Consider the following 22,576-nt stretch of genomic DNA (forward strand, 5'->3'; position numbering starts at 1 on the left):
TATTTGAAAGGTTGGGAGGCTGGCGCCGCAGCTCACTTGGCTAATCCTCTGCCTGCAGAGCCGGTACCCGGGGTTCTAGTCCCGGTTGGGGTGCCGGATTCTGTCCCGGTTGCCCCTCTTCCAGGCCAGCTCTCTACTGTGGCCCGGGAGGGCAGTGGAGGATGGGCCAAGTCCTTGGGCCCTGCACCCGCATGGGAGACCAGGAGGAAGCACCTGGCTCCTGGCTTTGGATCAGCGCCGGCCATAGCAGCCATTTGGGGAGTGAACCAATGGAAGGAAGATCGATCTCTCTCTCTCTCTCTCTCTCTCTCTTTCTCACTGTCTAACTCTGCCTGTCAAGAAAGGAAGGAAGGAAGGGAGGGAGGGAGGGAGGGAGGAAGTAAGGAAGGAAGGAAAAGGAGACACAGACCGAAACAGAAGAGATCTCCCATTGTCTGGTTCACTTCCTAAATGGCCACAACAGCCAGGGCTGAGCCAGGCCAAAGCCAGGAGCTCAGTCTGGGCCTCCTACATGGGTGGCAGGGACCTAAGTACCTGCTGCCTCCCACTGAGCACGTTAGCAGGAAGCTAGAATAGGGAACGGGGCCAAGACTTGAGCCCAGGCACTGTGATACGGGATGCAGGTGTGTTAACTACTCTGCCTAATGCCTGCCTCTCACTTAATCTGTATTTCCCTGAAGACTAATGATGTTGAACATCTTTTCATGTGCTTAGTGTCAATAAATATTTATGTGAAAGGCAGAGTTAGAGAGAGGCAGAGGAAGAGAGAGAGAGATCTTCCATCTGCTGGTTTGCTCCCCAGATGGCTTCAATGGCCTGGCAGAAGCCAGGAGCTTCTTCTGGATCTCCCATGTGGGTGACAGGGGCCCCAGCCCTTGGGGCCATCTCCCACTGCTTTCCCAGGCACAACAGGAGGGAGCTGAATCAGAAGTGAAGCAGCCGGGACTTGAACCAGCGTCCAGCGCTGGCCCCTGCGCCTGAGGGTCTTGTGAGTGTTTACTGAGAGGTTGTATATGAGGTACCTGGCCAGTGTGATTACTGGGGAATGACAAACAAGAAACTTGCCCTCCAAATATCGGGGTTCCGGTTCTGTGTTCCAATGGCACATTACTGCCTCAGCCCACGGACTGTGTCCATCCCCCCATTGGGGTGGCTTCCAGGGCATAGAGACAGCCCCCAAGTTCCTTTCTTTTCTCCCCCTCTGGACGCCGGGCACTTAGGAATCAGGATGTTCAACAGCGACTTCCTACCCAGAACTTAGTGAGTCACTGCCCACGTTCAGGCGAAGATGCAAACTCAGAAAAGCAGTCAGGTGACCTGAAGCCTCCATCCCAGGTCGATCCTAGCTGAGAGACAGCCTGCAAGAATACACAAGCAGGCCGGCGCCGCGGCTCACTAGGCCAATCCTCCGCCTGCGGCGCCGGTACCCCGGGTTCCAGTCCCCGTTGGGGCGCCGGATTCTAGTCCTGGTTGCTCCTCTTCCTGTCCAGCTCTCTGCTGTGGCCTGGGAAGGCAGTGGAGGATGGCCCAAGTGCTTGGGCCCTGCACCCGCATGGGAGACCAGGAGGAAGCACCTGGCTCCTGGCTTCGGATCAGCACAGTGCACCGGCCATAGCAGCCATTGGTGGGTGAACCAACGGAAAAAGAAGACCTTTCTCTCTGTCTCTCTCTCTCACTGTCTGTGGGGAAATTAGTTACATGATGGTGCCCAAAGGAAGTAAGGTGGGCGGAATCCAAAGTTGTTTACCACTAAAACTAATTGGCTGCGCAACATCAGGGGAGGTAACAAAACTAGTAACAAGTGTATAGACATATGGTTGGTCCTATAGAAATCCCCCTGTAAAATGACCGTTTAAGTGATTGGTTGGTCCTTAGCCCTGCCCCAATGACTCTGCAGTTTTGTGCTATAAAAGGTTCTGTTTTGCACAAAGTAAATGAGTCCTTGCTAGACTTGGCTCCCCGCTGCGTCTGATTGTCTCCGGGATCGGGAGGCTGGGGAACGGGCGAGCGGTGCACTTACCTTTCCTCGGACCCAGTCCATCCTTGTATGGGTGGACTAAGACCCAGCAACTGTCCACTCTGCCTGTCAAAAAAATAAAATAAAATAAAAAAGAATACAAAAGCAAACAACCACCCAGAAAATTCTGAGGAATGGGGAAAGAGTTATAGACAGTGGGAGAGAGAGAGAGAGACAGAGAGAAAGGTCTTCCTTCTATTGGTTCACCCCCCAAATGGCTGCTCCGAAGCCAGGAGCCAGGTGCTTCTCCTGGTCTCCCATGTGGGTGCAGGGCCCAAGGACTTGGGCCATCCTCCACTGCACTCTCGGGCCACAGCAGAGAGCTGGCCTGGAAGAGGGGCAACCGGGACAGAATCCAGCACCCTGGCCGGGACTAGAACCCGGTGTGCCAGTGCCACAGGCGGAGGATTAGCCTAGTGATCCGAGGTGCCGGCCGGCAACTGTCTTCTTGAGGTTTCTTAAAGAACTAACAGAGACAAGGACAGGAAACTGATGTACAAGGAAAATAAGAATGTTGTAAAACAAAATGAGATATCAAAACAAAGACTCTCGAGCTGAAAAACAGTTAGTGGAATGAAAAATTCCCTTGAGGGGGATTGGAAACAGGTTTGAGCAGGCCTAGGAACAATGGGCAGTGGCTGGCGCCGTGGCACAGCCTGTGTCCCATGTGGCTGCCCTCTGGAATCCCAGTTGCTCCACTTCCCATCCAGCTCCCTGCTGATGGCCTGGGAAAGCAGCAGAGGATGGCTCAAAGTGCTTGGGCCCCTGCACCCACCTGGGAGACCCAGAAGAAGCTCCTGGCTCCGGCTTGGCCCAGCCCTGGCCATCGCGGCCATTTGGGCAACCAATCAGCAAATGGAAGATAGTTTTTTCTTTCTCTCTTTCTCTCTCTCTCTTTAACTCTGCTTTTCAAACAAATCAATGCATCTTAAAAAATAAATCTTATTGGGGCCGGTGCTGTGGCTCACTTGGTTAATTCCTCTGCCTTGCGGCACCGACATCCCATATGGGCACCGGGTTCTAGTCCCGGCTGCTCCTCTTCCAGGCCAGCTCTCTGCTATGGCCCGGGAAGGCAGTGGAGGATGGCCCAAGTGCTTGGGCCCTGCACCCACATGGGAGACCAGGAGAAGCACCTGGCTCCTGGCTTTGGAGCGGCCATTTGGGGGGTGAACCAATAGAAGGAAGACCTTTCTCTCTGTCTCTCTCTCTCATTGTCTATAACTCTACCTGTCAAATAAAAAAAAAAATCTTACTTCCAAAGACCGTCATATTCCGAGTTGCCAGGACTCAAGACATCAACACGTGCACCTGAGCAGGGCAGGGGCCCAGGTCCTCCCCTAGCAGTCCCTCTCCCCGCTGTGACCTGCTGTTTCATTAGAAGTGTCCTCTGCCCTCCGCCAAGGTAAAAGGCACTACGGCTCGGCAGACATGCGTGGGTCCCTGCATTGCTCAGGCCCTCTGCCCTCGGGTGGGGCACTGAGATCAACACCAGTTAATGACCTGGGAGCAAAGTCCTGCGGCTTCCTCTCGGCCCACGCATTTCACTGCCAGCGCAAGTCTCGCCCTTCTCACTGCTGTCGCATTGTAGCTATGGACGCTGCCAACGCCACAGCCGCCGCTGCCCGTGGTGTCCGGAGGGACCTTGTGGAGCAGATCTGTCCATCAGCCAATGCTGGACATGCAGTGTGCAAAACGGAATTGGGTCACGCCGCCGAGATCCCAGAATTCTTTTGTTACACAGCATGACTTTTGTGTCCTGACTGTTGCACCCCCCTAGAATGCAAGCTCCAAGAGGCCGAGAACTTGGCTTGGGTTCTCACTGCCTGAGGCAAGGGGAGCAGGTGGTAGCTGTTCAGGAAGTGAGCGATTGTGCTGGGCACAGGGAGGGGAAGCCTGGCGCTAAAACCACAGCCACGTTCCACTTACCCTCACCGCTGTCTGATTCTAAACCCAGGCTGTGCCAAGAATTTGATGTGAACTCTTTATTTTTACAGAATTATTTATTTGAATAAAATAAATAACTATTGATTTATTTATCTGAAATATGTAGCACAGAAAGAGGTGGAGAGGGGCCAGCACTATGGTGTAGCAGGTAAAGCTGCTGCCTGCAGTGCCGCCATCCCATATGGCCATAGGTTCGAGGCCCGGCTGTTCCACTTCCGATCCAGCTCTCTGGCCATATCCTGGAAAGCAATAGAAGATGGCCCAAGTCCTTGGGCCCCTGCACCCGTGTGGGAGATCCAGAAGAAGCTCCTGGCTCCTAACTTCTGATTGGCCCAGCTCTGGCTGTTGCAGTCATTTGGGGAGTGAACCAGTAGATTGAAGACTCTCTCTGCCTTTCACTCTCTCTCTCTCTCTCTCTCTCTCTCTCTGCCTCTCTATAACTCTGTCTTTCAAATAAATAAATAAATAGATAAATAATTTTTAAAGGACAAGACCATCCTCCACTGCTTTCCCAGGCGATAGCAGAGAGCTGGTATGTGGAGCATACTGGACTCAACCCGGCGCCCATGTGGGATGCCAGCACTGCAGGTGGTGGCTTTACCCACTACCCCACAGCGCCGGCCCCTCATTTCTTTTCAAGGATTGGTTCACATTGGGGCATGGGACACAATCTTAGCCAATGAAACTTCAGGGGAGGTTTGATGGGAGGGTTTTGGAATTTTTTTTTTTTTTTAAGATTTGTTTACTTGAAGGGTAGAATCACAGAGAGAGGGAGAGATAGAGAGAGGTCTTCCATCCTCTGGTTCACTCCCCAAATGGCCGCAATGGCTGGAGCTGAGCTGAGCTGAAGCCAGGAGCCAGGAGCTTCTTCCGGGTCTCACACGGGGGTACAGGGGCCCAAGGACTTGGGCCATCTTCTACTGCTTTCCCAGGCCATAGCAGAGAGCTAGATCAGAAGAGGAGCAGCCGGGACTAGAACTGGCACCCTTATGGAATGCCAGCACTGCAGGCCAGGGCTTTAACCTGCTGTGCCACAGTGCAGGCCCCAGATACATGTCTTTTAAAGTTAGGTAATATTTGTTTAATTAGCCTGATTGCATTTATTTTCTTTTTCAAGGAAAAAAAAATTTTATTATTTATTTGACAGGCAGAGTTACAGACAGTGAGAGAGAGAGACAGAGAGAAAGGTCTTCCTTCCATTGGTTCACTCCCCAAATGGCCACCACGCTGGAGCTACACCGATCTGAAGCCAGGAACCAGGTGCCTCCCCCTGGTCTCCCATGCGGACGCAGGGGCCCAAGGACCTGGGCCATCCTCCATTGCTCTCCCAGGCCACAACAGAGAGCTGGACTGGAAGAGGAGCAAGTGGGACCAGAACTGGTGCCCATATGGGATACCGGCGCTGTAGGCGGAGGATCAACCCAGTGCATCACAGTGCCAGCCTGAAAAAAAAATTTTTTTTTAAGATTTTTTATTTATTTATTTGAGAGGCAGAGTCACAGACAGAGAGACGGAGAGAAAGAGAGGTCTCCCATCTGCTGGTTCACTTCCCAAATGGCCGCAATGGCCGGAGCTGCACTGATCCGAAGCCAGGAGCCAGGAGCTTCTTCCGGGTCTCCCACGTGGGTGCAGAGGCCCAAGGATTTGGGCCATCTTCTACTGCTTTCCCAGGCCACAGCAGAGAGCTGGATCGGCAGAGGAGTAGCTGGGACTCGATTTGGTGTCCATATGGGATGCCGACCTGCACCACAGGTGGAGGCTTAGCCTACTGCGCCACAGCGCAGGCCCCGGAAATGTTCTTAACTTCCAGGTATAAAGGGGCTCACAACAGGAAAAATTCCTTGAAACAGACACTAGGGTGGTAATCATTACCATCATTTGGCAAAAGCTTCAGGATATTGCATTTTTTAGTGGATTGGTGGATTGTGGTGCCATGTAGTTATTAAACTTTTTTTTAAAAATATTTATTTAGTTGAAAGGCAGAGAGACAGAGAAAGAAAGAGATCTTCCATTCTCTGGTTCACTCCTCAAATAGTCCCAACAGCCAGGACTGGGCCAGGCTGAAGCCAGGAGCCAGGAACTTCATTCACGTCTTCCACATGAATGCAGGGTCCCAAGGATGTGGGCCATCTTCCACTGCTTTCCCAGGCACATTAGCAGGGAGCTGGATTGGAAGTGGAGCAATGGGGACTCGAACCAGTGCTCCAATATGGGGTGCTGCTGTCAGAAGTGACAGCTTAACCCACTGTACCCCAGCTCTGACCCTTCATGCTTATTTTTTATTTATTGTCATCTACTTGAAAGGCAGAGTGACAGAGAAAAAGAGAGACAGAGACAGTAGCCAGGACAGGGCCAGGCCAAACCTAGTCGCTCCAGGAAGTCCTCTGGGTCCCCACGTCATGGGTGGCAGGAATCCAAATACTTGAGCCATCGCCCACGGCCTCCCAGGGTTCATTAGCAGGAAGCTGCATGGGAGGCAGTGGAGCCGGGACTTGCCCTGCTGCTCTGATGTGGGATGCTGGTGTTGGCTGAACCTGCCACGCCGCAGTGCCTGCCGTCCACCCTGTGTGGTTGTTTTCGGCCAGTGGCTGAACAAGTGATGTGTGTCATCACTTACCGTGTTTAATGTACACCTGCAATCCAGTCAGGCTCTTTGTTCTTCCTCCAAAGAGAGAGAGGGAGAGAGAGAGAGAGAGCTCCTCTCCAATGGCTGTGATACGCTGGAACAAAGAAATTTGGTGGAAGCCGGAAGAGTGGGTCCTGGTGCCTGAGGCGGATCCTGTACCGAGTGAACTTGCAGCCCCAGCAGGAAGCTGTTGGAACACGGGGTGTTAGGAGGGAGTGGGAACTTGCAAAAGTTGGCTTAAAGTTGAGAATTTAGTTGAGAGACCAAGCCCATTAGAACTCAGCTTCTGGTAAGGATGAATTCCGGGGTACAGCACTAGGTAAGTCCTAACTCACTGTTAACTGCTGAGAGGATTAACGTACGACCAGAACATCTTTTTGGGTGAGCACAAGTCTTGGTGAAAGAGAGGGAGGTGACAAGATTTACCAACAGGCTTGATAGACATTAAGGTACCTGAAATGAGAGAGAGAGAGAGAGAGAGAGAGAGAGAGAGAAGAAGAAGAAGAAGAAGAAGAAGAAGAAGAAGAAGAAGAAGAAGAAGAAGAAGAAGAAGAAGAAGGGGGGGAGGGAGGGGGAGGAGGAGGAGGAGGAAGGGGGGAGGAGGAGGATTAGGACAGCAGTGGGGCCGATCTTAAGCAGAGCTGTGGATGTGGGGTTTTTCTTTCCTTACACGTGGGGTTTGCTGGAAACCTACGGGAATCCTACACTCTGGGGGCCAGAAATCCAGCTGGGAAAACTGGTCTCAAAGAGGCCCATGGGAAGGAGCTGCCTCCCTGGAGTGGGGAGACTGGAGCCACAGAGAATGGTTTGGGGACCCCTCCCCAAAGAGCTGATCAGGTGCTACGGAAGGAATCCGTCCCCCCTACAACATGGGAGACCCTTGCTTTGTCTTCCCCCTGGGTGTTAGAAGCGACACCACCCAGGGATTTCCATGTCTCCCCCATCCCAGGAGCCCAAAGCTGCTCGGTCCTGGTCGCACGCTGGGAATCCGCAGGGCACTTATCCTGCCTGGGGTTCCCGCGTGTGGTTCCCCTGCCCAGCTCCCCTGGACGCCCAGTTGTCTACCCTACAACCTCCCAGCAGCCGTTGGATGCCGGGAACCAAGACCCGTGTTGCTGGGGCAGGAGAGCACTTGGGGTGAGCATGCTTCCCTCCCCCGCTCCAGGGGGGCTGAGCCCTGAGTTCTGTGGGTGACTTCACAATGCCCACGCTGGTTCCCAGCCTCCTCTGGAGCCCTCGGTCCACCATGATGGCCTCCCTGTGGCTGGTCAGCCTTTCTTTCCCCTCCCTGTGGGCGCAGGCTCTCATCAGCTGCTCGTACAAGAGTCTCTGCCAGCGCGCCCTGCTCTCGGGCAACGAGGCGGTCCTGCAGTGTGACCACCCCGGGGCTGTCTGGCACTTCACTTCCTTCCTAGAGGACACCCCCTCCCTACTCCACTCTACGGCCAACGTGAGGAAATTCCCGGGGGGCAGCCTCCAGCTGAGCCACCCCCAGCCGGCGCAGACCGGCCTCTACAGCTGCCAGGACCCCAAAGGCAGCCTGGTGGTGGAATACGAGATTGACTTCCAGGACGTAACCACCCTGCACGTCACTCACAGAGACCTGGGCCAAGAGCCCCTGCCCAACGAGACCCTGAACCTGGGCGGGGCGGTGCTCGTCTACACACGCTGGGAGCCCTGGCAGGACTGTAACCGCTGCGGGGGGCCGGGCGAGCGCAAGCGCCTGGGTTTCTGCTATGTCGAGGACTCGCCAGAGGAGTCCATGCCCTGCTGGCTGTACCTGCGCGAGCTGCAGGCGCCCTACGGCCGCATGCAGCCGGAGCTGCAGGTGGAAGCCTGCCTCGTCCCCTGCGATGGCGCCAGCACGAAGACCACGCAGCCCTACTTCATCTTCGACGCGCACCAGCTGGGCGAGTGGACCAGCCACGTGTGGCTCACCTGCCCCTTTGCCTCAGTCTACAGGTGACCCCTGCCTTGGTGCCCACCTGCGTTGGGGGGTTAAGGGGTCTCTTCACTGGCTCGTGCTTTAGGCAGGAATCCCCCCCCCCCGCCCTGCCTCTGAGCTGAGCCAGCATGGGTGACGCTGGGGACACGGTGGTGACTAACGGGGACCTCCGTGCTGCCCACACAGCTCCTGATAGAATGAGGCACTCAAGCCCACACCAAGGCAGACGCGAGCGTGGTTTCTGTCTCCTGTGCGGACCCTGGTAGGCACATCTCATCCATCAGTGCAGCTATGCCACACACGGCATCTTAATTGTTAGACTTTTAATAAGTCATGATACCTGGTAGTAGGTGTTCTTCCACGCTGTTCTGTGAGATTGGCTTGGTTATTTCTTATCCCTTTGTATAAACATTTTTTAAAGATTTTTTATTTATTTATTTGAGAGGTAGAGTTACAGACAGTGAGAGGAAGAGACAGAGAAAGGTCTTCCATCCGCTGGTTCACTCCCCAAATGGCCACAATGGCCGGAGCTGCACCGATCCGAAGCCTGGAGCCAGGAGCTTCTTCCTGCTCTCCCACGTGGGTGCAGGGACCCAAGGACTTGGACCATCTTCTACTGCTTTCCCAGGCCATAGCAGAGAGCTGGATTGGAAGAGGAGCAGCCGGGACTCGAACCAGCACCCATATGGGATGCAGGCGCTGCAGGTGGAAGATTAACCTACTGTGCCACAGCGCCGGCCCCTGTATAAACATTTTTGAATCGGGCTGGTGTGGTGGTGCAGTGAGTTAAGCCGCTGCCTGTGGCGCCAGCACCTCATATGAGCACAGGCAGGGGCCCAAGCACATGGGCCATCCTCTGCTGCTTTCCCAGGCACTTTAACAGGGAGCTGGGTCAGAGGCAGAGCAGCGGGGGTACAAAGTGGTGCGGTTTAGCCCCCTATGTCACAACACCAGGCCCTGCACCTCTGTTTTCCACGTCACTGATTTCTCTCCCTTATTATTTCTTTTTTCCGTATTCCTTGGGTTTAGTTTACTGTTTCTCTTCCTAACTTTTTTGAGATGCTCAAATTTTCATCCTTTGCCCCCCAGATTACAAGTTAGGCTGTAACTTTCACCTAAGCATAACTCGCCAGCATCCGACAAGATCTAGAGTTATACCTTCATCTGCAGTGAAAAGCACTTTCCATTTTCCACTGCGCTGCCTCCTCTAATACTTTGTTTATTTAGACATTCCATTGCCTACTTGCAAATATCTGGGAAAGTTCTTGTGGTTTGTCATTGTTAATGTAGCTGAATCCCACGAACCACAATGTATAATTCAATTCCTTTAGCGTGTGATACAGAATTCTAGTTTGGAAGTTAATTTCTGTTAATGCTTTGAAGGTGGCATTCAACTATTTTCTAGCTTCCATTAGAAGTCAAATGAAAAGTCCTAAGTTTGTTGTTATGGATGTGAGTGTGTTTTTCTCTAGCATTTGGAAGGCTTCCTCTCCAGTGTTTAGCAGCATTTTACTGTAAGTGGCATTTCTTCCTCCTGGGTGGGATGCAGAAACCTTGAATTTGTAGCTTAATGTCTTTCATCGGTTTGGGAAAGTATTCGGATGTTACTTGTGTTTCTATCTCTCCTTTTCTTCAGAGTCTCCACTTACAACAATATTAGAACTTTTAACTACATTTCATTTGTCTCTGACACTATTTTACCTCCTTTGTATGCTTCACTACAGATATTTTTATTTATTTATTTGAAAGAGTTACACAGAGAGAGAAGGCGAGGCACAGAGAGAGAGAGAGAGAGAGAGAGAGAGAGGTCTTCCATCCACTGGTTCACTCCCTAATTGACCGCAACAGCCGGAGCTGTGCTAATCCGAAGCCAGGAGCCAGCAGCTTCTTCCAGAGCTCCCACGCAGGTGCAGGGGCCCAAGAACTTGGGCCATCTTCTACTGCTTTCCCAGGCCATAGCAGAGAGCTGGATCAGAAGTGGAGCAGCCGGAACTCAAAGTGGTGCCCATATGGGATGCTGGCACTGCAGGTGGTGGCTTTTCCCACTATGCCACAGTGCTGGCCCCCAGATATTTTTCTACTGAGCCATCTTTCACTTTACTAATCCTCTCTTCTGTTGTGTCTAATAGGGTGTTACTCCTCCTAGTGAATTCTTAATTTCACAAATTTCATTAACTCTAGTATTTCCATTTGATTTTTCTTCTATGTAAGTTCAAATTCCTCATCTGGTCATCTCTTAGCCATATTGACATGGTTAACTTTCATTTTGTATTTATTTATTTGAGAGAGAGCGAGAGCGAGAGCAAGAGAGAGAGAGAGAGAGCTAGCATGCGAATGCTTGCATCCACTGATTCATTCTTCAAATGCCCGCTGGACCGAGCCAAGGCTGAGAAGCTCGGTCTGGGTCTCCTACCTTGGCAGCAGGAGCCCAATCCCTGGAGCCGTCACTGCTGTCTCCCTGGAATCCTGGATTCAGGAGCCAGAGGGGAGGACTGCACCTAGGCACTCCCAATATGGGATGTGGGTGTCTTAACCATTGGACCAAATGTGTGTTGCAGTGCGTCAGAGTTACCTTAAGGTCTACAGTTGTTGTTAACACAAGGGTTGGCGTGATACAAGCTTCTCAGTTTGTAGCAATTAGCGGAAGCCTCACGTTGTTTAGAGAATTCTCCTGGGAAGCCTCCTAGGTTTCGCTTGGCCATCTCTGATCTCAGCATTTTAAAAACACTCTGCAGAGGCCAACAGAAACATCTCTCCTCACCAACCTAAGGTCAAGGTCGGAAGTGGGCTTTCTCGCAGCCTCTTACCACTGAGGCGAGATTATCTGGGCTGGGGAGGGAGGGAGGGAGAAGGAGAAGTGAGAGGTAGAGATCCCTTAGACTGCGGGACTTCCGCGGGTCCTGGGAAGCAGGCTGCATGGTTGTGGAGGTCTGAGAGCAGAGGATGGTGTGGTGACGGCAGGGCACCACAGAAGCCACTGCTCCTGAGAGAGCAAGCCAGCGTGCACCTGATGCCAAGCCCAGCCTGCAGAGGTCCCCACGGTGGGCGGGGGCCAACTGACAGAGCCCCCAGCTGTAACACACTGGGGGAACCTTAGCATAAACCTAGGTGACTCTCTGACCTCCCCTCTCTCTCCCTCGTCCATGTCTCGTCAGTCGCACTCAGATGTCTTGACGTCCGGGTTTGGTCCTCTCCTGGAAATCTCCCCTCAGCCGGTCTGCTCAGCTCCTGGTCTCAGGCTGCCCAGCGTGGGAGATGAGCCTGCCTCCCAGCGGGTGCTCCTGGATGGGGTATTCCTCAATGGCTCACCGCCTCCCAGCAGCCTCTCTCCCACTTTCCCCATTTCCCTGCTGAGCAGTTATCAGGGCAGTAGATTCTCCCGACCCGTGCCCTGCAGACGTGCACCTGTTCCTACTGGCTAAAGCTCATCGGTGATTGCAGAACCGGTCCCCACGGCGCTTCTGTGCTCATTGGCCGACAGGTGCCGCACGGCGAGAACCTGGACTCACTGACTGCGCCCATTCCCGGGAGAGGATGAGTGAGGCAGCACTCGCCGTCCTGTTCTACTCTCCTCCTGCTACCACGCTGCCTTTTCCTGGTCTACCGAGCCCCGCTCTTCCCTGGTGCTTTTTGTTGATGGTTCTGTTTAAACCGGCTCCCAGGCACTTGTGTTCCTTGGTGCGTAAAGGTAGCGCCGTGCCTTCCAGAGGAAACGCTCATGTGAGACACGTGTCACCGTGCCGTTGGTCGCGCGTTCAATGTCAACGTGTCTTGAATGAGATGCCTTTAAGAAACACACGTGAAATATGGTTGTGCCTGGCTGACAGAACGGTTGGGCCAGGGACTAGCAGGAGCCACTGCCTGTGTTTCCCTGGGAGCAATTGTTCGGTATTCGCTAACTTGGCATCGGCAGCCAACACTGCCCAGCACGGCTGCCTGCAGGACGGAGAGTCGGCCCTCCCTGCCACTCTGTGTTACATGTTCGTTTGTTGTCCGTCTCTCTCCCACCAGAAGCGGGGCTCAAGGGAGGCGGAGGCCACATCTAACCTGCTCGCTGCTGTTGTTAGACTAACGCTGTGGGATACCCAGGGAACAGGAGCGGAGCGGGTGAATGACAGCAAATCAGGCCTCCGCGAAGTGGTTTCTCATCCCAGAACTGAGACATTTCGGAAGGGGCTTGGGAAGGGGGCAACTGAGAAAATAGAGTCATGAGGCAGAGGAAGAGACGGGGGGCTAGCATGTGCAAAGGTCCTGAGGCAAGAGCTTCCCCCACCCCGTGTGACAAGTTCAAGGAACCGCGAGGACGCCAGCATAGCTGGAGAGGAGCGGTTGGAGGGAGAGGGGTTCAGGTCAGAACAGTAGCTAAGGAGTTTGCACTCACTGCTGTATCCGCAGTACCAATGCACCTGGAGCCTGGGAGGGGTTCAGGAAAAGCATGTTGCATCTTGGTGTGCGATGCTCTTATGTCCTCGGGTCATCTCCGGGAATGTAGACCTGTCCCTTGGGGAAGCAGGAGGCAGTAGTTGGCAGAGAAAACCCTGAACAGACAAATCAGACTATCCCAGAAAAAAAAAAATTGGAACACATGGAATAGAAATCGCACTGGGCCACCAACTTGTCACAAAACTGGAGGAGACGGTGACCTCACAGCCCCACTTGGGAGCCAAGGCCTGAGTTCACTGGTGACCTCACAGAGCCCAGAGTGCTGGCTGGCCCCTGCCACAGCCTCAGTGCACCATGCTGACCACCTGGCACCTGCTGCTCGGATTCACTGTCCCGGTGCTGGGGCACTATGTCTCCATCACCTGCCCGCCCGGCAAGGTGTGCCAGCGGGCCCTGCTCTCCGGCAGCACCATCCTCCTGCACTGTAACATCTCCGGAGCGCAATGGTACCACTTCATGCAGCGTGACCAGTGGTCCTCCAACATCTCCGTCATTCCCAATGTGAACGTCATGCCTGGGGGCAGCATGGTCATTACCAAGCCCCTGCCCTCCCAGACAGGCATCTACTACTGCAGGGACAAGAGCAACAGACAAGTGACGCAGTACGAGATCGACTTCCAGGACGTCTCCAAACTGCATCTGACACACAGAGGCCTGGGTCAGAAGCCCCTGCAGAACGAGACCCTGATCCTGGGCCACAAGGAGCGTGTCTTTACCCGGTGGGAGCCCTGGCAGGACTGTAACAGATGCAAGGAGCCCGGGGAACGGAAGCGCGTGGGCTACTGCTACATCGAGGTGCCCCTGGAGGAGCCGGTTCCCTGCTGGCTCTACCTGGGAGCTGTCAAGATCTTGTCCAACCGCATGCGACCCGAGCTGCAGGTGGAAGACTGCCAAGTCCAGTGTGTGCCCAAGCTGTCATCCAATATGAATTTTGTCATCTTTGACAACTACAGGCTCAATGAGGGGTCAGGGTCCACATGGCTCACCTGCCCCTTAGCATCCATCTACAGGTGATAGAACCCGGGTGTTAGCCCGACAAGTTTTGGGGTTCCCCCTTGATGGAGGCAGGTGGTTTGGGGAGCAGGGTTTAATTGACTATTCCTGGGGGTGGTATTTGGAATGGGGCTTGAGGACCGCCCACTTTCTTGACTGTTTGGGAAGTCGCAGAAGTGTTATGGCGTCAGGTGCATGATGGGAGTAGGAGTGTCAGCCATGGGCATTTTATTGTCAGGTTGCTGTAATTACCTAGAGGTCACCCCGGGGACACTGTCAGCAGCCATGTTGGATATTTTTGGCCATTGCTGGGTCTGTGTTGCCATTCTGCATTGCTGAAGAGCGGTTTTCTGAATCACAAGAGGAGTGGGGTTGGGATGGAGGGGGCCAGGATCTAAGGAGAGGCTGGCAACCTTCCCTCCTGTGTTCTCTTTCCCTCCCGTGGAGATTTCCACCCCCTCGTCTGTATGGGAAGTCTAGGGAGGAAGGGCTGTCTTCTGTAACTTCCAGCGATGTCAGGGCTCTGTCCCATTCCTCAGGGAAAGGCTGGTCCATGCTCACTGATCTAGGGGTTCCGCTGGAGGAACCAGAGGTTTCTCACCGGCGGTTGATAATGGCTGGAATCCTTGCATCATCTCCGTCTTTACATGAAACGATTGGATCTGGAACACACAGATTTGTCAATGAGGTTGAACACACAAGGGCTGAAAAGGAGCAAGGGTAAGAACCAAGTCAGAGAAGGGAGGGTGCGCCTCGCTGCCTGTCAGATGGTGGAAGCCAAGGGACTTCTCTAAAGTCATGGAGCCACTTGGCTTGATCACTAGTCCTTCACATACCTTCTTCCATGAGCCCTCTGTTGTTATTGTTTTAAAGATTTATTTATGTATTTGAACGGCAGAATTACTGAGAGAGAGAGGGAGAGGCAGACAGAGAAAGAGATCTTCCATCCACTGGTTCACTCCCCAAATGCCAGCAATGGCCAAAGCTGGGCTGGCTCAGCCAGGAGCCAGGAGCTTCTTCTGGGTCTTCCACGCGGGTGCAGGGACCCAAGCACTTGAGCCATCTTCTACTGCTTTCCCAGGTGCATTAGCAGAGAGCTGGATCAGAAGTGGAGCAGCCGGGACTCGAACCCACGTCCATATGGGATGCTGGCACTGCAGGCAGCAGCCTTAACTGCTACGCCACAGTGCCGGTCCTGAGGTTTACTTCTTGACACACACACCCAGCTCCAAGTTCCCTGTAACTTAACTGCAGCTGCAGGCTAAGTGCGCGTGCGCGATAGGCGCCTTTCTCTAGGCTGCCATTGGTCAGATCCCACTCCAGGTTGTTAAGATTAGAACTCCTGGGGAGACTGGCTCATGGTTTTTGGAATCTGTCTCCAGGAGAAGCTTGCTGCCATATATCCGAATCAGAGGGTGTCAGAGGTGAGGGAGGGCCTCCCAAGTCACATCTCCAAAGGGCTAATCTCCAGGAGCGCCGCGAGCAGTGGCTCGAAGCGGGATTCCGAGGTCTTGGCACAGCCTGGCCCTTTCAAGCCGCCCTCGCTATCGGCACACAAGAGGCAGGGGGGCGGAGGGAAGGTGCCAGGGCAGGGGCTATCTGCTGAGTTACCCTAGAAACAAAGGAGCGGCTGTTGTTATTCTGGGGGGACCTCGGGAGCACCAAGAGCAGGCTTCTTTCTACTAGTAGGACTCGGATGCTGCTTGTGCCTTTTCTGTTCGAGTCAGAAAGGCTTCTGTCCACCCAGCACACCTATTGAGGACTGAGAAGTGTCTGTGACCATTTGCCAGGCAGCCCACCTGCCAGCCCCCACCGGGAGCCAGCCCTCTCCTCTGGGCAGGAGTGGTGAGTAGGGCAGGTGTGGCCACCAGGTGTGTTTTGTAGACAAGAGGGGACAGGAAAGGGTCACTTCCTTTATAACAGCATGGAGTTTTATTTCTCCAAAGACACACGAGACAATCAGAATGAAGGCCTCTCTTCCCAGCTGGGGGCAGTCAGGCATTTCTTTGCTGATTTTCCATCCCAAGGCCAGCGGAAGCGTGATTTTATGATCTGACGTCCACTATCTGCTGGGCTGTTTCGTGTGACTTCCGTGCTGGGCCCAGGGCTGGTGCAGTGGGGGCTTCTGGCTACCTGTAGAGGCTGGAGCATTGGAGCCGTTCCTGGGACCTCCCGGGGGGGGGCAGCCTTCTTTGGCACTCTCTCTGCGGGTGCATTGCCTCTGGTCGTGCCGCTAGTTCCCTCTGTGTGTCCCCTGCAGTGAGCAGCAGCCACCTCCAGGGGCTCCCCACCCGCCTAGAGGAGGGCACTCGTGGCACAGGAGTCGTTTCCCTCTGCGCCCCCAAATTGCTGCAGGAGCCGGAGTCTGGGGAAACGCTGACTCGGGGCCTTTTCCTAGTCTGGAGGCTCGGGTCAAGGTGGTGAGTTTGGTCTATCTGGGCCCAAGTGTTGGGAGGTAACGCTGGGACCTCTACAGCTCGGGTACTGCCTTTCTAACCCCTTCCTTCGCGAAACTTCCACCGTCAGTGAGCCGCTCCACACCGTGGTTTTGCAGAGGTTCGTCTTGTAGATCAGGTCGACTCCGGTGCGCAAGGGTGAGCCGGCTGCTCAGTGTCATCAGAGGGCAGGAGAGTGGCCGGGTTGAGAACCCGCCTCGGGAGAATTTCAAAGAGCCTGGTGCGGGAGGCGCCCTCCTGGGAGCCGCTGTGTCCTCAGTCTCTTGAACACCTGACTTGGTGGCCTGGGAACTTCCAGAGGCCTGAGGTCGCTTTGCTGGTTTCCTCCACCGGAAGTGTGTTGGCAGCACCTGCCCTGGAGCATCCAAGCCATCCTGTGGTCCCTGAGTCCGGCTGCTGAGGGAGCAGGCCATGGGTTGCAGAGGTGGGATGTATTTTGGGGTGTGGGCACCCAGGGATACTCCTTGTTTCCCAGCTCCAGGCAGGGTGAAGGGCTTGTTTGAATGAGGAGTCCCTAGTGCAGGGGCTGTTGTCACCCCGAATCTTTCCATCAGGGCCTGTGTTGCTTGCCCATCCATCCCAGCAGGTGAGTGACAGGACCCTGGAAGACCTTAGATTATGTTTGGCTCTCAACGCAAATCCTGAAATGCAGATCCTTGGGCCTTGGGCCCCTGCTCCTACGTGGGAGACGTGGAAGAAGCTCCTACCTCTTGGCTTTGACCTGGCCCAGCCCCAGCTGTTGCAGCCATTTGGGCAGTAAACCAGCAGATGAAAGACCCCCCCACCCCCCACCCCGTAACTTTGCCTTTTAAATAAAAAAATAAATCTTTAAAAAAGGAAAAACAAGGGCCGGCACTGTGGCATAGTAGGTTTTGCCTCCACCTGGAGCACCAGCATCCCATATGGACGCCGGTTCTAGTCCCGGCTGCTTCACTTCCAATCCAGCTCTCTGCTATGGCTTGGGAAAGCAGTAGAGGATGGCCCAAGTGCTTGGGCCCCTGCACCCACGTGGGAGACCTGGAAGAGGCTCCTGGCTTCTGGCTTCAGATTGGTGCAGCTCTGGCCGTTTCGGCCATCTGGGGAGTGAACCAGCAGATGGAAGACCTTTCTCTCTGTCGCTCACTCTCTCTGTTACTCTGCCTTTCAAATAAATTAATGAATTAAAAAAAAAAAAAGTTCATAAATGCAGGAAGGTACCTCTTGCCTAATGGGACCCTCCTCCCGACGACATTAGCCATACACGGAGGAGCCAGGTGGCGTCTAGGGAACCCGAGGAAGGCCTGTAGCTCTAGGGAACTGAGCAGAGCGGCTGCTGTCGGTGAAGTTTCTGTCTTGGGCTCTGGGTCCAAACAGGCTTGAGCCCCACTCCCAGCCCGGCCGCCTTCAGGGTGTGTGACTCGGTGGCACGAAACGACACAGAGGCGTGCTCTCGCCCTCCTGGAGGCCGGAAGGTGTCGCAGGGCCACTCCCGCTCGGGGGCCGGCAGAATCGGCTCCTGCCTTGTCCCAGCCGCTGGTGGCGGCCGGAGCGCTTTGACCCAGCCTGGCTTGTAGCTGCACGCCTGCAAGGCTGGCTCCATCACCGCTTGGCATTCGTCCTGTGCCTCTGTGTCTGTCTCGTCTCCTTTTCTCATCAGGACGCCAGTGGTGTTGGATTTAGGGCCCACGCTCCTCGGGGTGACCTCATCGTAACTCATTACATCTGCGACAACCCAGTTTCCAAATCAGGCTACCCTCCTGTGTTTCTGGGAAGGACATGAACTTGAGGGGGGCGGCGTGCAACTCAGTGCAGAGGCCTTGGCGGCCCCGGCCCCGTGGGGTCTTCCTGGTGCTTCAAGGGGCTGGCGGCTGGGGCGTGCTGACTCGAGCGAGCGTGCTGGCTGGGACTGGCCTTGCTGCAAGGTTGCGCCACGAGTGTCCCCTCGGTCCTGCGGCCGCGCTGATCATGTCGTGCACCTGATGCGCTCACTCACTCAACAGCAATGTTCTGGGCACCGGGGAGACAGCGGAGAACAAAGCTGACAAAGGCCTCCTGCCCCCAAGGGGCAATTAAATGTATAGATTTTAACCTTTTTTTTTTTTTTTTTTGACAGGCAGAGTGGATAGTGAGAGAGAGAGACAGAGAGAAAGGTCTTCCTTTTTGTCGTTGGTTCACCCTCCAATGGCCGCTGCGGCCGGCACGTCTCGCTGATCCGAAGCCAGGAGCCAGGTGCTTCTCCTGGTCTCCCATGCAGGTGCAGGGCCCAAGCACTTGGGCCATCCTCCACTGCCTTCCTGGGCCACAGCAGAGAGCTGGCCTGGAAGAGGGGCAACTGGGATAGAATCCAGCACCCCAACCGGGACTAGAACCCGGTGTGCCGGCGCCGCAAGGCGGAGGATTAGCCTGTTAAGCTGCGGCGCTGGCCTAAATGTATAGATTTTAAGATAAGCAAATATGCAGTGTTTTGGACGGCAGTGAGGTGAGGAAGAGCTGATGGGAGCGGCAGAGACTGATATAAGCAGGGTTGGTGAAGGCCTCTCCAAGGGGGAGCCAGCTCTTGTTTATGATTTATTTATTTGTAAAAGGCGAAAGATTTATATGACCTGAAGAGAAACCAGAGTATATTATTTATTTATTTGGGAGGCAGAGAGAGAGAGAGAGAGAGAGGCAGAGGCAGAGGCAGAGAGAGAGATGTCTTCCATGCACTGGTTCATTCCCCAAATAGCAGCCATGGTTGGGGCAGGGCCAGGCCGAAACCAGGAGGCTGGAACTCCATCCGGGTCTCCCATGTGGGTGCACGGGCCCAAGCACTGGACCATCCTCCACTGCTTTCCCAGGTGCATTAGCAGGGAGCTGGATTGGAAGTGGAGCGGCCGGGATTCAAACCGGCACCCATATGGGATACCAGTGTTGCAGGTGGTGGCTTTACCTGCTAAGCCACGGTGCCAGCCCTAGGAGGCGCCATTTCAACAGAGACTGAAAGGAGGATAGGGGGCCACGTGGCCCGAGGACAAGTGTTGCAGGCGCAGGGAACAGCCAGGGCAGAGGCCCTGAGGCGAGACTTCAGCATGCTGAAGAACATCTAGACCAGTGTGGCTGGGCAGAGCGAGAAGAGGCAGAGAGGGAACAAGAGGCCAGGGCGCAAATCATTCCGAGGGCGTTCCTGCTGCTCCCTCCCAGGACCACCCCCATTTCCAGGGCCCTGGCCTGGGACACCCAGCCAGTCCCGAGCTCCCAGCTGCCCTTGCCCACCCCCAGTGCTCCGCAGGGCTTCCTGTGCGAAGGTGCCGCTGTCTCTGCCTCCCTTCAGGCCCTGACGCCCCCTTTGCTTCCTCGCAGGCCCGTCGTCTGGGAGCTCGACGACAGCCCCCTGACCTGGAAGGGCCAGCTCTCCGGCCAGGACATCAGCACCTTCCTGGACCCCAGCACGGGAGGTCAGCAGCTGCAGATCTTCAAGTCGGCCACCTACAAGTGCTTTGTGCATCAGGAGTTCATCGCCCGCTTCAACGCCCAGGGCAACCAGGACGCGCTGGGGGCCCTGCGGGACAGGATCAAGGCCGAGGAGGCGCTGCAGGGGCAGCCCGGCCCCACCCTCAGGAGGCTGGCACTGACGCTGCTCGTGGGCACCGTCCTGGCCATGGCCGCGCTGCTGCTGCTGCTCCGGCTGCTCTGTGCTTCCCGGGGCAAGAGGAGCCGGCAGACGCTGCTGGTGAAATAAAGCGAGCCCTCTGGGCGCAGGAGGACTCGGCCGTCTGTCCCTCCGTGGCCTCACTGCCCCTTCCAGGGATCCTACCCCCATCCCCACAATGCCCTGAGATACGGTGGGAACCAAAGCAGCGTGACCACGAGTGACTCAACTCTTGCTGCTCTGGGGCCTGCTCTGTTAGCTCAGTTGTCGTCCCCATTCCACAGATGGCAAGCCTGAGGCCAGGCTGTCTACCCAGTTCTCCAGTGAGGGAGGGAACGAGGCCATTCTCCAGGGTGGGGGTGGGGGGTCCAGCTGTTGTAACCGCAGTCTCTGGCAGCCACTTCCCTCTCTCCAGGACAAGGGGGCTGATGTAAGCAGGTGACCCGCAGACCCCAGATAAGCACTGGGCCTTGCTGCCTGACCCTCGTCCCACCTCCCTCCCGTCGTGCCTAGACCTGCAGGCCCAGCCATAACTGCCCATGTCCAGGCTGGGACAAGCACCACACTTCCTGGTCCTCAGAAGCTGGGAAGAGGGGACAGGCCCTCCCCCCTCCCAGGGTGAGGCGCCAGCGCTGGGCCCAGCTGACCCAGGGGACTCATAGGCCTGGCTGTTCCCAGAAATTAGATACACGGGTGAGCAGAGTGCAGATGCAAGAAATAAAATATTCATGCCTTTTAAAATTCATCGCCCTAAACCTGCTGTGAAACAGCCACAGGACGCGGGGGGGGGGACTCTACCAGAACAGCTTCTGCCCCCAGGACCGTGCGGAGCTCGTACCCTGCGTACCGGACACGGGGCTCAGCGATTCCTGCACCGTGGGGGTGCGAGGGCGGGCTGTCCCCTGCCGACCAGCGGGGCTCCCTGGGAAGCAGAGGCAGGGCGCAAACAGGACCAGGACAGCCACTACGTGGACCTCAACACCGAGCCTTTGTTCAGTAGCCAGAAGGTTCCAGGGGCAGCGATGGGAGGGTGAAGGGAACGTGTGCCCCGCTGTGGCTCCCAGGACACCCACGGAGTCCGGCACCCACGGAGCCCCATTGTGCAGGCAGAACAGAGACAGCTGGGCCGAGGTCCCGAGCCCAAGCAGATCTGCGAAGTACCCATCTCACAACCTCAGCTGAGGTGAGAGCACCCCACTAGGACGGGCGGCCCCTGGGGTGACCCCAGTGCCTTCTCACCTCCTGGTGTCGGCTCTGCAGGGCAGCCCCCGGACTGTGTATGGCTAAGAAGTCGGAGGGTACAGGTGCTCCCCCAAGCAGGTGAAGAGTTATACACACACACACAGACACACACAGAGGGAGAGAGGGAGAGAGGGAGAGAGGGAGAGAGGGAGAGAGGGAGAGAGGGAGAAAGGGAGAGAGGGTCTCCCGCGTCGGTGGCAGGGGCCTCAGCACGCGACTCCTCATCTTCTCCTCCGAGGATGCACCAGCAAGAAGGTGGACTGGAAGCAGAGGTGCTAAGGCTGGAACTGGCGCCCTAATACGGGATGCAGGCGTTCCAAGCAGCAGCTTAACCTGCTGTGCCCCAGCGCTGGCCCCAAGAAACCTACTTGTTCAAAATCCATTTTCCATGAACTTTTTGAAGTGTTCTGGGGACTGGAGGGGACATCTTTGAGGGACACAACTGGGCCCGCTCCAAAGCGGTTCGGGGCAGAGACAGCCCCTGGGAGGGCTCTCGGGTGGGCGACTGACTGCCTGGCGGACGGAGACACCCGAGGAGGCACTGTGCGAGGAGGCGGTGGTCAGGGCTGGCCGATGTGGGGCTGACTCTCTGGGCCCAGGCAAGGCTGTGGGCTCTATTTGAAATGGAATGAGGGTCCCAGAAGGGACGTGGTCTAATTCATGTCCATTGAAAATGGTGATTGTGCCCTGGGGCCAGCAGGTGATGGCTCAAGTAACCGGGTCCCTCCCAGCTCCTGCTTCAGCCTGGCCCTGCCCAGTCTTTGCAAGGATTTGGGGAGCCAGCTGGTGGCAGCTCTCTGTCTGCCTTCTCAAATAGATACATTGTATGAGTCCTTACAGGCCAGGGTGGGGCGCCCCCCCCCCCAGGTGGGGCAGGGAATAGCAGCCACTTGGGGCGTGGCCACCTGGAAATGAGCCCCCCGGTGGAGAAGTGGAGAAGTGGTGCAGCCCAGGCCGCCCTCTCCCGGCTGCAGAAGGAGCCACAACACGCCCTGGGTCCCAGCTGCCACTGTTCCGTCCTGTCCTCCGCCCGCCCATGCTGCAAATTTTCAACTTCTGGGGCTTAGCTCTTTTGAAAAAGAAGTCAATGCAATTCCAGGGGCCAGTGTTACAGCCCAGCAAGTTAAACCACCACCCGGGACGCCGGCATCCCACATCCCAGTGCCGGTTTGGTCTCGGCTGCTCTGCTTCCAATCCAGTTCCCTGCTAATGCGCCTGGGAAGACAGCGGGAGATGGCCAAGCACATGGGTCCCTGCCCCCCGCATGGGAGACCCGGATGGAGCTCCTGGAGCCTTGCTTTAC

At 55.6% G+C, this 22,576-nt stretch overlaps 2 protein-coding genes across 2 annotated transcripts; both read left to right on the forward strand.

The window, feature by feature from the left end:
* Positions 1-7,833: 7,833 nt before the first annotated feature.
* On the forward strand, positions 7,834-8,553 carry LOC133748109 (protein FAM187B-like). The gene has a single exon (XM_062176675.1). The coding sequence runs from the start codon at positions 7,834-7,836 to the stop codon at positions 8,551-8,553; it is 720 nt and encodes a 239-aa protein (XP_062032659.1).
* Positions 8,554-13,269: 4,716 nt separating this feature from the next.
* On the forward strand, positions 13,270-20,121 carry LOC133747681 (protein FAM187B-like). The gene is made up of 2 exons (XM_062176001.1): positions 13,270-13,985; positions 19,743-20,121. Exons 1-2 carry the CDS (start codon positions 13,270-13,272, stop codon positions 20,119-20,121), a joined length of 1,095 nt encoding a protein of 364 aa, XP_062031985.1.
* Positions 20,122-22,576: the final 2,455 nt, after the last annotated feature.

This window comes from Lepus europaeus, chromosome 19, assembly GCF_033115175.1.
Source record: "Lepus europaeus isolate LE1 chromosome 19, mLepTim1.pri, whole genome shotgun sequence".
NCBI classification, from domain to species: Eukaryota; Metazoa; Chordata; class Mammalia; order Lagomorpha; family Leporidae; genus Lepus; species Lepus europaeus.